The 13,376-nt window shown below is 41.5% G+C and overlaps 1 protein-coding gene across 3 annotated transcripts in view; it reads right to left on the bottom strand.

The window, feature by feature from the left end:
• The window catches only part of MIDEAS (mitotic deacetylase associated SANT domain protein), a 52,351-nt gene that overhangs the window by 17,756 nt on the left and 21,219 nt on the right, over positions 1–13,376 (bottom strand). For 2 of the 3 annotated variants that reach the window (XM_054198717.1, XM_054198718.1), the window contains one exon: positions 3,265–4,957. In XM_054198717.1, coding sequence (XP_054054692.1) covers positions 3,265–4,722 — 1,458 coding nt within the window. In that variant the 5' untranslated portion in view covers positions 4,723–4,957. Of the gene's footprint in view, positions 1–3,264; positions 4,958–8,170; positions 8,505–13,376 lie in introns of all 3 variants that reach the window. The other variant, XM_054198719.1, reaches the window with a different exon arrangement.

Here is a 13,376-nt window from a genome sequence, read left to right on the forward strand (position 1 = left end):
AAACAATTAATGCCAATATAAGTATGTGAACAAGCAGCAATTCTGACCAATCTACAAACCTCAGATACTTCCTGTGTGCTACACGGATCTCTGCAGGTGAGGAGACACGAACTAATTTCCTGACTACAAGGAGGAAATTATGGCAGCTAGTCACACAAAAAATGTCACATTTCTTTGGTTGTATGATCAGTTAACCATGCTTCTTTTATTTTCGAGATTGAGAGGCAACCAGCAAAGGACTCTTTTCCTTGATGATGAGAGAGATGACTCCTTCGAGAGAAAAGAGGAAGGAGAAAACCTCAACAGTAGAAAAGAGAGAGAGAAGGCACCACTGGGAACTTAATATAAGTAGTTGAGATATCCTTAAGGGTGCTCTGGTCCACACCAGAGCTTTTCTGGTCATGAAAGATCACACACACCTAAGTTTTACTAAGAAGGGGCACGAATGATTTTGGAATTAAGCTATTTCTTTTAAATCCTTAAATAGTTTCTCAACTGTTTGATTATGCTCAGAGGTAAGCAGAAAGGAGTCACTGAAGGGACAGGACCTTCATTTGTAGAACTGCTAGGGGATTTTCAGCTAGTTCAGCGTCTCTGTTGCAAAATTTAGGGCAGGCGGGCCGCTGGATAACTCCAGCAAGTCCAACTTGCTGCACTTCCATTTAGACTCTTGCACAAATATTAGAGGATGAATTAGTGATCTAGAGTCCTCCGGGACAGCCACAGAAACCCATCAGTCATTCTGGCATTGATCCGGTCTATCCCTCAAGTCGTTTCTAAAAAAATTTAGAATTCACAGACAAAACCCAATTGTGATAGCTGGAAGAACTGTTCCAAGGCCACTGCTGTGACCAAACAAGAAACCACACCAGCCTTTTAGAAACACCTACCCGTACAGTGCTTTCTGCCATCATTCTGCATCATCTTGCTAACAGTAAAGGCAGCTTCTCTCTGCAGTCAAACTGAAGCTTGTCCATGGAGGCGAGTCCAGAACCGCAATTCCACAAATAAAACCCCTTTTTCCCCCCCTCCTTTTTGTATGTGGCAGCTGGTGCCCTACCCTGTTCCAGGGAAAAGAGGCCAGATAACTAAAATCTCTGCCTCCCTTCCATAAAGGAATATTTAAATCCAGACACCCTTAAGAGGACTATTTCAGATCTGAGAGAAGTTTTTTGCACTATGAAAGAAAACAAATTACACTGCCTTCTCGCATATAACAGCTACATGTGAAATGAAAACACAAAACAAAGAGTTGAGAATTTGCTGCAGCCTGTAAGCAGCAATAAGCTTGCACCACCTGAAAATGGCAGGCCCAGTACGATGGGCAGCTCTGGTGGAAAGCATCAGTTGTGACACTGCATGTAGACAGACAACGCCAATGCTGTCCAAAATAATGTTTTTGCATAAGGTACACGGCATCTACATTGGAACATTCAAAAAACTGGTTCAAATTATGAATGTATCTTCTTTCATCTATAATTTAATCCTATGGCCTTCTTGCACGCTCTTCACATAACCTACATTAGAGAAGGCTTCTAGGTTGTTTATAAAGACACTGATACGAGAAGCAGAGCACTTTCCTCTGTAAACATGTTTTCTTTTTCTCCTTCACATAATATCCAACCCCCTTAAAGATGTAAAATCCATCAGACCTCAGGTAAGAATTTTAACATCTTTCAAAACCTCATCCGGAAAGCCTGAAGAGATCTAAACATAAAGAGTTTGTCTGCTAGTGCCATCATGGAAGCAAACAAGCTGCTTGCGTAACTGCAAAGAACAAAAGAGCATCTGTCAAAACACTTCTCTGTTTGCTCTTTACATTATGAATTGAGCTGCAAGCAGACCTGCCTTCAAACAGCTGATTTCTTGCTTCACCTCTCAGATGCTCTGTTAGCATTTTCTTGCCAGTGTGTCCGTTATCAGACTGCAATGTGAATTGTAGGCCTTCCTGCAATATAAACATACAATTGCTGGGAGAGTATGAGCAAATAGCTCAGGTTGCTAAATACTACCAGTTTTCTAACAAATCCGCTTGTTCAACAGGAATTAGAGCAGGAAAGATTGAAGGCAGCATGACCAGTCACTGGTTGCTGCCTGCTGTGCAAGAAATGGAGTAGGCTACGGATGTTTGCCTCATTGTTTATTAGTTGAGTTCTTTCACTCAAAAAGCACATCCCTCTAAGGAAAAGATTGGAAAAACGGCCACAGCCAGACTAGGGGAAAAAAAAAAACCCAACACGATGACGAGAACAAGAGAGGGAATAAAACTCCCTTCCCTTTATTGTCTGACTAGGTAGCAACTCAAGTGGCAAAACTGTAAGCAAAAGTAGCCAAGACTCTTAACACCCATATTTCATCAATCTCTGGCAACAAAACTTCCAGAGAAAAGTGTATCTTTACTTCTCACGAGAGGCACTCAATGAAAGATTAGTCAAACCACAAATGAAAGAAAACCTCCCCCCCCCCAAACTCTCAAAAAACACCCACCCAACACCAAAGTCCCACCACTTGCCTCTCCTAGGTTAGTTAATTTTCAACCCTGTCATCTTGCCACATGGAATGCACAACTGTACAGTTTAGACTCATGGGGAACCAAAAGGGTAAGAGCAGTGAACCACCTAATCAACCAACACTAAATTTCCTCAGAAGGTCTACAGGCAGGCTTTGTCCTCAGGTTACCAGTGTAACCTGACACATCCGCTGCAGGCCATTCCCGGAAACAGGATACCACATCAGCCAGACCCTTGTTATGGCTTTGTGTGAGTGGAGCTTTCTCAGGCTTTTAATATTTGGGAAATATTGAACATGCAAATTGCATTATGTAATTTTTAGACAGCACAATTTAGAAACACTTCAACAGCTAAAACTGGTAGTTAAGCAGCAGTCTTAACATAAAAGGAAGAGAATGTTCAATTGGTAAAAAGACACCAAGTGAACGACTTGTCTCTCTAAATTCCTGATCAGCTTGAAGCTTAAGCTGAAAATGTCCATATTTTGAAGGCCTGGGCTAAAATCACATTCGATATTACTGAAATAAAACTGCCCTTATGTGGTTTCACTGCACTAGGAGATCTCTGTTCTCCGGCATCTATGAATTACAGTAGCTGAACTTACACGCCACCACTACAGAGCTGCCCTTGCTGTACAACAACACTTCTTGCATCAAGATAACCTCCTATCCTGCATGTATACATAAATTCCTTTCATTTCAGCCCTATTTTGCAGTCTAAAAACATGCTATATTGGTTAGGATGTATACCTTACCTTTACATTCTGAAGAGAAGCCAGCTCAACAGCTTTTTGAGCCAAAGTTAGCAAATTGGCTTCTTGAGAAACACGCCGTCTCCGGCGTGTACTCTGGATTACACCACCTCTGACACCCTGAAAATCATTAGTTCTCTGAGTGTTTTCTTCAGCTGCTGCCGCCTGTTTCTCCCCATCTCCACCATTCTGGGCTGTGGCTTGCCTGTCTGTTTCCATCTGGCACAGTTCACTATTGACCAGGACATCCTTCTGCCCCAGATCCATCCTCTTGGGGTGCGAAAAGCTACTTTTGTTGTGAGCCAGTGATTCAGGCAGCTGCTGTAATGGGACCTCTTGCTGATGTGTTTGCCAGTGATGCAGAAATAAATTGCTAGGTTGTTCTTCTGCCTGCTTGGAAGCCATCACTTCTCCTGCAGATGTCAGCACGACACCTTCTTTGGAGAGTCTCCGTGACCTTCTTGGAAAGGGAATCTGGGTCTGAGGTAGCACAGTCTGTTGGTTCTGCTCAGTCAGAGCCTTGAATAGTTCCTGGTTCCTCTCTGTTTGCTGGAACTGGTGTGCCATCACATGATGCTGAGGTGCTGCAGCTGCCACATGAGGCTGTGCTATGGAAGTAGTTTGCTGCAGACTGAAGGCTTGTGTGGCAGCCTGTTGCTGCTGCTGCTGTTGAGGATAGAAATTTTCAAACAGTTGTAGCTGGGGAAGAGCTTGCTGTTTCTGTTGAGCAGTAAATGCTGGACTGGAAGAAGCTGGGGCTTCTTGAAAGACATGTAACAGCTCAGGAAGACCCTGCTTTTGGCCTTGGTGACCAAATGCAAGTTGGAAAGGCTGCAATGGCAGACTTTGATTCTGCTGCTGCTGTTTCTGCATCTGGTGAAAAGAATTCATTTGAGCTTGCTGCCTAACCAAGGCTTGCTGTTCCAGCTGAGCCTTCTGGGACATCATCTGCTGGACAGCATCTCCATACAAGTCCAGCTGTGACACGAACACTCCTTTCTCTTGATTTCTTTTAAGGGCATCTGGGTGGCCATAGAAGCCTGGGGCACCAGCATTGGAGTGGGGTCCTTTTGGGTTGCCCCCAAAAACCATACCGTGGTTCCACATCGAAGGCGGAGACTGCCAGTGGCTGTCACCCCTCTCTGGCAACCGGTTTCCCATTAGCGAGTTTTGCCATTTGACAGCTGTTACCGTCTGGGACATCATCATTGATTCTCCCCTGTCTTGATTGTAAACAGAGTTCATCAAAGCAACATTGTTGGGGGCACTTGTTAATCCTCCTGCCTGAGAAATCTCCACAGCTTGGGAGACCTGTACATTCCCACCGTGACCATAGTACTGTCCATCCTTAAGCTGCTGCTGTGGTTCTTTTGATGACACAGCTATTTCCTGCTCATTAAAATAGGCAGTTCGTTTCCCAGTCCTTTTGCTTGAAGACTTTTGCTGAGCCTGTAGATTCATGGTTCAGTCTGTTCTCCTAGCTGCACACACCGTATTCACAATCCACCCATCCCTGAGGTTGGGGGAGGAAAGGCACGGAAGTCTCTCTTTTCCATTCGGTTTTAGCAATAAAGGGCAGGAAAGAAGTCCAGACGAAAGTGCATCCACTTCCTTTTTCTTTGTGTGCTTCTCCCACTTCTTTTCACTCTTATCCTTTGTGGTTCAGAGGTCAGCAGGGTCCACGTAGTTACAGGTCCTGAAATAGAGAAGCAATTGCAATGAATCATCAACAGACATAACTGGCATATAAACCCTCACGCGATAAGCGGCAACGTGTATGTCTGTCCCATTTCCCCACGTAAATGAAGATCAGGATAATATGTGTAAGAAATAATACATCTGATCTGCTAGAAGAATGTAAAACAAAACAACCTAGTTTTACAAAACAGATATCACACTGTATTTGCATGATGCAATTCCCAATTGCACAGGCTTCTGACTAAGCACTCAAGCTCATCCTGAAGATTTCTCTCAAACTCATCTGACCAATTACTTCTATGTCTTCCTGTAGCCAGAATAATCTGGTTTTAATCTGAACTCAAAAAAAAAAAAAAAACAAGCCAAAGAAAAACTCATGACTTGCCAAAAGACAAAAAACCCAACGTGTCAGACCACATTTCCCCGAGACATTTAATACAAACACACATGCACACAAAGGCTGCAGCCAAACACGCAGTAAGATGCTCCATGCAGCGTTTTGAAGGGGAGGATCAGGCAGCAGCCCATCTTTCACCTCCCCTCTCCCAATCATTACAGTTGCTTTCCAATTAAGAACCGCCCACCAAGCATCCAAGTGCTGAAGTCGGGGCCTGCTCAACCCGCTGCCCTCGCAGATGCTTTCTTCAACAGCTGAAAGCTACTGCTCCTGCTCAGGTCACACCGGTGGAGAAGTGGTTCAGGCAGATTGTTACAGCTGCTCCCGGACACCAGCAAATATCCGTTACTGTAAAGCTACAAACATTATAGGAGAAAGGCTTTCCAGAACGTGCAGGCTAGGACAATTCTACCCTCCTCTTCCACAGAGGAAAGCTATCCACACATTTAGGCTTTAAAAGCCTAGTTTGCAGGATTAAGGTCTAATATGTCAACACATACACCAGGATTTCTAGTAGGACACAAAACCTTTTAAGATTACTTTTAAATTTAATTAAATTCTTAAACTACTAACAGTGAAGTAATTAAGTGCGAGTCTCTATTACTCTTTTCAATACGCACTCTGTTCTGCTTCAAATCACACTGCCAACATATTTCAGAAAGATTTTAATAAATGGTTAAAAACCTATTCCTGCTGCATCCCTTCTGTTATAAAATTGACTTTCTCTTGAGCAGAGCAGGTAAGACTAATGCACACATCCCCTCCAATGAAACCTGCAATCCATTTATCTCTCTCTATAAAATGAAAAATAATAAAACAAAAGCATACAGCACACCCAAGTCCTGTAACCTGAGTTTCCTCCAAACGGATATGGCCACAGTGAAGACTTTAATACTGGGGTGGGGTTGGGAGCACGAGAAGGAGGAAAAAGACAGAGTTTAAATTAACTTACGCAACTTCCACCTCGGAAGCCAAGCTTGGCTTCAATGCTGCAGGAACCATGGGCCTGTGTTTAAGAGTGAAGTGACTCACTTCCTCGGGCTGTTACACGGCTGTTCCCCCCACGCTCCCCCCTGGCTACAAACCATGGACCTCTGCCACCCCATATCACGGAGCCAGGGCGTTTCTCCCTCCTCTAAGCACAACGTCTCAGCTCATTTTCCAGTCCTCTTTCAACAGGACAAAAATAACCCTAGGACAAATTACGGACATGTGAGATGGAAAATTCTCTCTAAACTGCAACTAGTACACAAACGAGGATTTCATAAAGTAAGTTTTTCCTATTTCAAAACTTCATTAGGAGAGGAAAAAACATCCTGCAGCAGGAAACTGGATCCCCAGTAGCAAAAATGTAGAGATGGAAAGGTCGCTATATGTCTTTCAGGAGCATTAAAGTTTCTCTCTCTCTCTCCTTGCTTTTTGCAGCAGTGCTACAAACCTTAAGAGAGCTGTCAGCTAAACCACAATACCTGAGATAATACTACTAACAGTGGTTTCTGACAGTATCTTACTTTCTGAAATCATCGCAAGCTATTTTTCTCTCCAAAATAGACATCCTTGTAACAGTTTTCCTTCCACTGATGCTTCTGCATGCTTTTGTATTGATCAGTCACATAATTCTGATAAAAAGAATGCAAGGTTTTCTGTATATCAGAAGACATTAACACTAGATCAAATTTAAAACTGCCAGACAACCTTTAGAAACTCTGCTGTAGATTTTCTACACTTTGAGGAAGAACACAAAGATAACTGCCTAAAAACTGGCATACAACTTCAAGGGCCCTTGTTTTTAACTCTTCTAAAAAAAAAAACAAACAACACACACAAAAAACCAAAACAAAACCAACCAAAACCAACTAAACAACTGATGCTGTTCTTAATCGTGGTGGCCAAGATTTGCAACACACAAGCATCTAGAATACCTTGAGAAAGAGGGCTCTCAGGTTAGTGAGAAAGCACTGCATTAGTACAGCTCTCCAAAACTCCGCTTGTGTGGACTTTGGCTCTGTTTTTTCCATTACCAAATAAGAAGGCACCAGCATTGCAAAGGCTAACTCAGACCAGTTTAGAACTGCACCTCTCTAGGAAAGAGACAGAAGTATTAAGATGCAAAGTTTACAAAAAAAGTGAGTTCAGAGATAACCTAAAGGAGGGAAAGGAATATGTACTTGTGTGCTCCATAAAGGGAGTCCTAAAAAATATTATACACCTCTTAGGGAAGTTAATCTTGTCAGTTGAGAAGACTGTAGTGATTGAAGAACAACTGAAGCTACAACAGCACAAATATCAGGATAGTGAAAGTGATGTTACCAGGGAGGAAAGAGACCCAACTGCATGCAAAAATAAATAAATCCTAACTCGGAGATTACCAAAAAGAGGATTTGGTGCACCCACTATTAGATGGTAGATGAAAACATTACAAAGTTAGTTCTTTACAATTTCTTTCTATATAGAAAAACTGCAGAAAAGTATCTTGTAGGATATCCTAATAATAGTCGTACGTAGTTTAAGCTGAAGGGATAAATGTTCAAGCTGCAGCATGACTATGCTCCAGGAAAGCTCACACTTGGCAGCTTCCTTGGCTGAGCACTGCTGGCTCTATGACTAAGCAGGCTTCCCTCCCTGAGGTTGAGGGATGAGCTCACATTATCATCATCCTAGCCAATTACCAGCTTTGGGTTTGTTTTTTTTGTGTGTGTTTTGTTTTACTTTAATTTGAGCACAAGAGTCAGCATGCAGTAGCACAGTAAAATGGCAACACGTCTTCCAGGCTTAAGTGTGCTTTGGAGCAGTATGCCCCTGACCATTGCTCACCTTTGAATAAAGCACAGGGCCAGCTCTGACACCGTAATTCCCAGAAGATACTGTGCCTTGCCTCCAAATATACTGAAGTGTTATGATACTTTGCATTGCTTTTATACTGCACAGCGAAAAAGCAGAACCTAGCACCAGTATATTCTGTTTTAATAACTTTAAGATTTGGCATGCAACATCATCAGTTATTTTCACTTCCAGAAACTTCTGGCAGGCAAGAACATCTCTTGAACTTTCTTAAGATGAATACGATTTGTATGTCACCTCCTTTAATGCTGTAAATACTTCCAGATTTCTAGGAATTTTTCATGTTGCAAGGCTTTCTCTTCTAGACCTAAAAAGAATGTCAAATTAGATTAACTTATGCAGTACTTATACTTATGCAGTATCTTCTGGACTGAAAAAACCATAAGCAAAGTAACCCATGGCACCTTACTGAGAGAAGTTAGGGTTAGCATTTTTAGCTAAAACTTCTCAAGCATATCTGCGCTAAAGCGCTAAAATCATAAACACATATAAAACACCACATGGTCTAGATTACGGCAAAGTCTCCTGAAGGATTTACTTAAGTATGCAAGAGGACTAAGAAGGAGTCTCTGCCCGCAGCCAGGATGCTGTTCTCAAATTAATAAAGTCCTTTAAAAGCAGAGATATCTGAGGAGTGCAGGGCACAGGCACTCGGAGCCACTCACTAGGCTGGCACCAGCCCTGAGCACCCATTAGGAGATTTTACTCAACCTGAAGCAGGTTCTGCAGAATCATTTAAACATCTCCATCTGTTGCAACCATCTTGTCCCAGTTTATCATTAGCCTAGAGAGTTAGCTACAAAACCTTTTTAATCTTTTTTTTTTTTTTTTTTTTTAAGGTAAAAGGTTATTTGATTTAGAGAACAAACTAAGAACACTCAGTGCAACCATTTAATATAAAATATCTTTATCTCCCTTTAAAACTCTTTGCCTGTATATTTAATAACCACCCACCGTTATTTTATTTCTTTAAATATTCTCTCCACTAAGTATGCACGTATTTGTACAATTTCACATATCAAGTTCATGACCTCACACGCTGTAGTAACCTTAAACTCTTCAGCCCACCTGTTGAGGGCTCTGTGGTCCTGTGCTTTGCTTAGTTCATTTGCTACACCACCTATATTTGGCACGATAAGCAAGTTTAAGTTTTGCACATGCCTAATCTCCTTTGAGATCATTTGCACACAATTCTCTCTGACAGAATGCTGCAGAAATGACTCGGGAAAGACTATGACTTCTCGTCAAACCTTGGCAAAGTTAAGGATGCAGAAAATAATGTGCAGTCAAAGACCATCTTCTATTTTGCCACTTAAATTTCAGCTTTTAAATACTTCTATTTCAGTTTTTTTCACATGAAAATTAAAAAGTGTTCCTGGGTTCTAGCTAACATACATTTTCAGCCTTAACTGCAACAATGCTATCACAGTTCCTTACAGGAAATGTGTTAAATTAGAGTGATGAGAATAATTTCTCACAAAATCCTCCTGCTGTCAGCAACTCAAATTACTGATCTTCCCTGTAAGAAGCTCAATCGCTTTTAATGAAGATGAACAGATTCCAAGAACAATTTTTACATTTAAGCCAAATGCAGCAAGCTACTCAGTGTCCTTCTGAGACAGAGCAACCGAGCCTTCCTTCCCTAATTTGCTCGTTATTATGGTCAGATCCCAAGTTTATGAAACAGGTAAAGAAACATGACACACATTTTACTAACAAGGAACAAAAACAGAAGAACTAACTCACTTCTAAGATCACAGAACAAACAAGGTCAAAAAAAAAAAATAAGAAATCAAGAACGGAATATAGGATACTACCTACCAGTTCCCCTCCAACCCTGCAAGAAAATACAGGTTTAAATCCACATGCAAGATAAAAATTGTGTGCACTATTTATACATGTGCAGAAAGGGCAAAGAAAATTCAATCCCTCCAGTGCAACAGCAGGACAGAAGTAGTTCAATAGGGTAGGTTTTGTTTCTAGTTTTAGTGGTTTGGGTTTTTTTTTTAAATGACTGGAGACTTATAGGGCATCACAAACAAGAAACTTGTTCCAGGCTAAAAGAAATTTGCCCTTATGAAACCACCACCTACGAAACCACCACCACCATCACCTATTGCAACAGCCTCGCGTAAGAACCAAGAAAGCAATGAAAAATCTGGGACAGATTTTGTGTTTGGTAGAGATTTGCAAGGCTTATTGCACGGCATATCCATAGTCTATGCTTACCCTGCTGTACGTGAAAACAGCTTCAATCTCTCCCTTAAAAGCCTCTCCCGTGCACTCACTTTGTCACATTTTCTTCCAGACAGTTTAGCTACATCAAAGTTCCTACAGATTGTTTGCAACCTCCCACTCACCACCTTCAGACACCTTTAACAGGAAGGATAACAGCACAGCTTTCCTACATACCGCCCCGGGAGGGAACAAGAAAAAGCAGAAAATAGCCCATGTTTGTAAATTCCGTACAGCAAAGCACAGCAGCCTGTCTTCTGAAGAAAGGCAGGGGAAGGCTCAAAGCAACTGAGAAACACAACATTGTTCAAGAAAGCCAAAAGCATAAGCGGAGGATGATGGCTTTATGTCTCACTTTATCCCGAATGGTACAGCATTTTCCACAGATACCCAGCAAGCTTGTCTCTACAGCAAAAGGTGTATTTTCCAGGAGTCTAGCACCACAGAGGAGCAGCAACTGAAGCCCAAAGTGAACAAGCAAGAACAACCAACTGCACAGTCTCCAGTTTGAAAGAACCCCACTGCAAAATAATGTAAGTAGGTTGCAATCATCCCCCCAACACCTTCAAGTAAGAAACTAAACTAGGGAACTGTATCAGTCCTAGAATCAATAAAGTCTATAAAATGGGGAAGGCTTACTTGTTTGCGCAACATTGCACAGCAAAAAAGAAACTCTACAGCTTGCCCATAACAGGGGCAAAGAGATCAAAGGAAAGCTGCTTCACAGACAGACAGACAACAACAAAAGGGAAAACACAGCATCCAGGAAGCTTGACAACTTCCACTGTTGCCTGAAGGTGCCTGCCTGGGGCTAGTAAACACATACCTAAATAAGTAGTACACATCAAAGACGTTTATGGCTTACCCAAATTTTCACATCGTTGGCCCATTTCTATTGCAGAGAAAGGCTGAAGACATGACTGACTCCAAGGGTGCCTTTGCCCTGAGGGCAGCATGGTTAAAATTGCTTTGCTACCACTTTCACTTTCCCATTTTCAGAGGCTGGGATTGATAAAGCTGATTTAAACCACTACACTAAGCAGAGATTCAAAAGCAAAATCCATCAGCTCTGTGAGGTGAAACAGCAGAGACAACGGTCATGCTGAAGGACCGTGTGCCAGCAGAATCGGGTAGCTTGTATTGTACCACCAGATGTGACAAACTACTGTGCCAACCTAGACCATTCCCGACATTCAGCATCATAGATTAATTACCTACAGCAAGCAAAATAACACCAAACGTAGAATTACCATATTGTTTGGGAAAAATACACATACCCAAGAAGAAAGTATTAACTACACCTCATGAACTAACCAAACCAAGGAAAAATACAAATCCTACTTAAGTAAAATATTTTGGTCAATCCAGTAAAGGATGTAATAAAGGAGAGGCAGTGAAAATGTGTTCTCATAGATGTTATTTGATTGGGCCGCTTTCTCTTCTGTTCAAATGATCTTAAAATTCACTAAGCATGCATTCTGATTGTATTTTGACCCACCATTTATATATGTGGACGTGGTTTTATTTATCCCCTATCACCACAATTTTCCGCATTCCATCTGAACACACAGATGCATTCTAGTACACAGGAAGTTAGAGAGAAGGATTTTTGATTTTTTAATTGCAGGGCCTGAAGCACCACAGATGTGCCTCAAAAGGAAGTTTTCAGATAATATTTCTATGAGAGGGGAGTTGCGTACTTTCAAGGAACCTCAAAAAAATAACCTATATTTTGGGTTGTCTTCCTCAATTCAAGCTGTAAACTCGGTACAGGTATCGGAGGTTCACTTTTCAAAATGCACCTGCCATTTTCCACACAATTTTGTTTTAAAGGGATGAGAAAGACACAAAAAGTTGTTACAAAGAAAATAACCAGTAAGTGCTGATTAGACTTGGCCTGACAACAAATGAGCCAGGCAAAACCTGGCTTACACAAACAGCTCCACCAGAACAAAATCAGCACAGATGAGGAAGAAAAACTATTAAAAAGACAGACTGGAATTTTAAAACTTAGCAGGTTATTAAACAAACAACAAAAGGGAAAAAAACCGCACCCCTGATTTAAAGAACTGACAATGTTGTTTCTACCAGCTATTGAAAAGGTACTACAGCAAATATAAGTTATTTTTTCAATTTAATTTATCCTCAAAACTTTAAGTGGTATTTCCAAAATAATGGAAATTTTGTCCAGGCCTCATCTCAGGAAAAGAAAAGATTCATGATTTGCACCAGACTTATCTTTCATCTTGCACAGCAACAACATTCAATTCTTAGAGAGAACAATGAGAAAGAGACAGCTACATAAACTGGACTTTTGTGAACAAATAATGCAGAAAAGACCATTTTTACAAATCGCTACGCAAAACAGTGCAGGCTTACTCTTTACTAAAATAGGTATATGATATGTTTCTTAAATTAGTTAATGTTTATAAGCTGTACTGAAGTTAGGAATATTAGTTATTATAAACTGTCATCATGATAAATAGCGTGATGTGAAGAGGCTTGGGCATCCTTAGAGCGCAGAAAGAGCACAGCAATTAAGGAGTATGAAACGCTGCTTTCAGGCTTTGTAAAGTTACACGAACATATTCTTTCCTACTGGAAATGGGTTAACAGTTCTTCTAATTGTAAGCACTTAGATGGCTATTTTAAACTTTTTTGTTTGGAGCTGTCTGGGAAGGTAGTTGCTAGCAACAGAGACGAATACTCCAACAGGCAGGAATCACAGCAGGCTTTAAAGTCAGAATGGCAAAGAGCAGGCCAAAAGCTTCTCCCTGCCCTATGTTCACATAGCTGTCATAACCACCAACGCGTCCTTCGCTCCCAGTGCCTCTCCCACCACAAACACATCAGCTGCAGAATTGCACGGATACACCCCAGAGACAGACCAAATCTCTCTGCACTTTAGCCCTGAGAGGAAAACATCTCACAATGTGCTGAGCTG

The sequence above is a fragment of the Rissa tridactyla genome, chromosome 4 (genome assembly GCF_028500815.1).
Source record: "Rissa tridactyla isolate bRisTri1 chromosome 4, bRisTri1.patW.cur.20221130, whole genome shotgun sequence".
NCBI classification, from domain to species: Eukaryota; Metazoa; Chordata; class Aves; order Charadriiformes; family Laridae; genus Rissa; species Rissa tridactyla.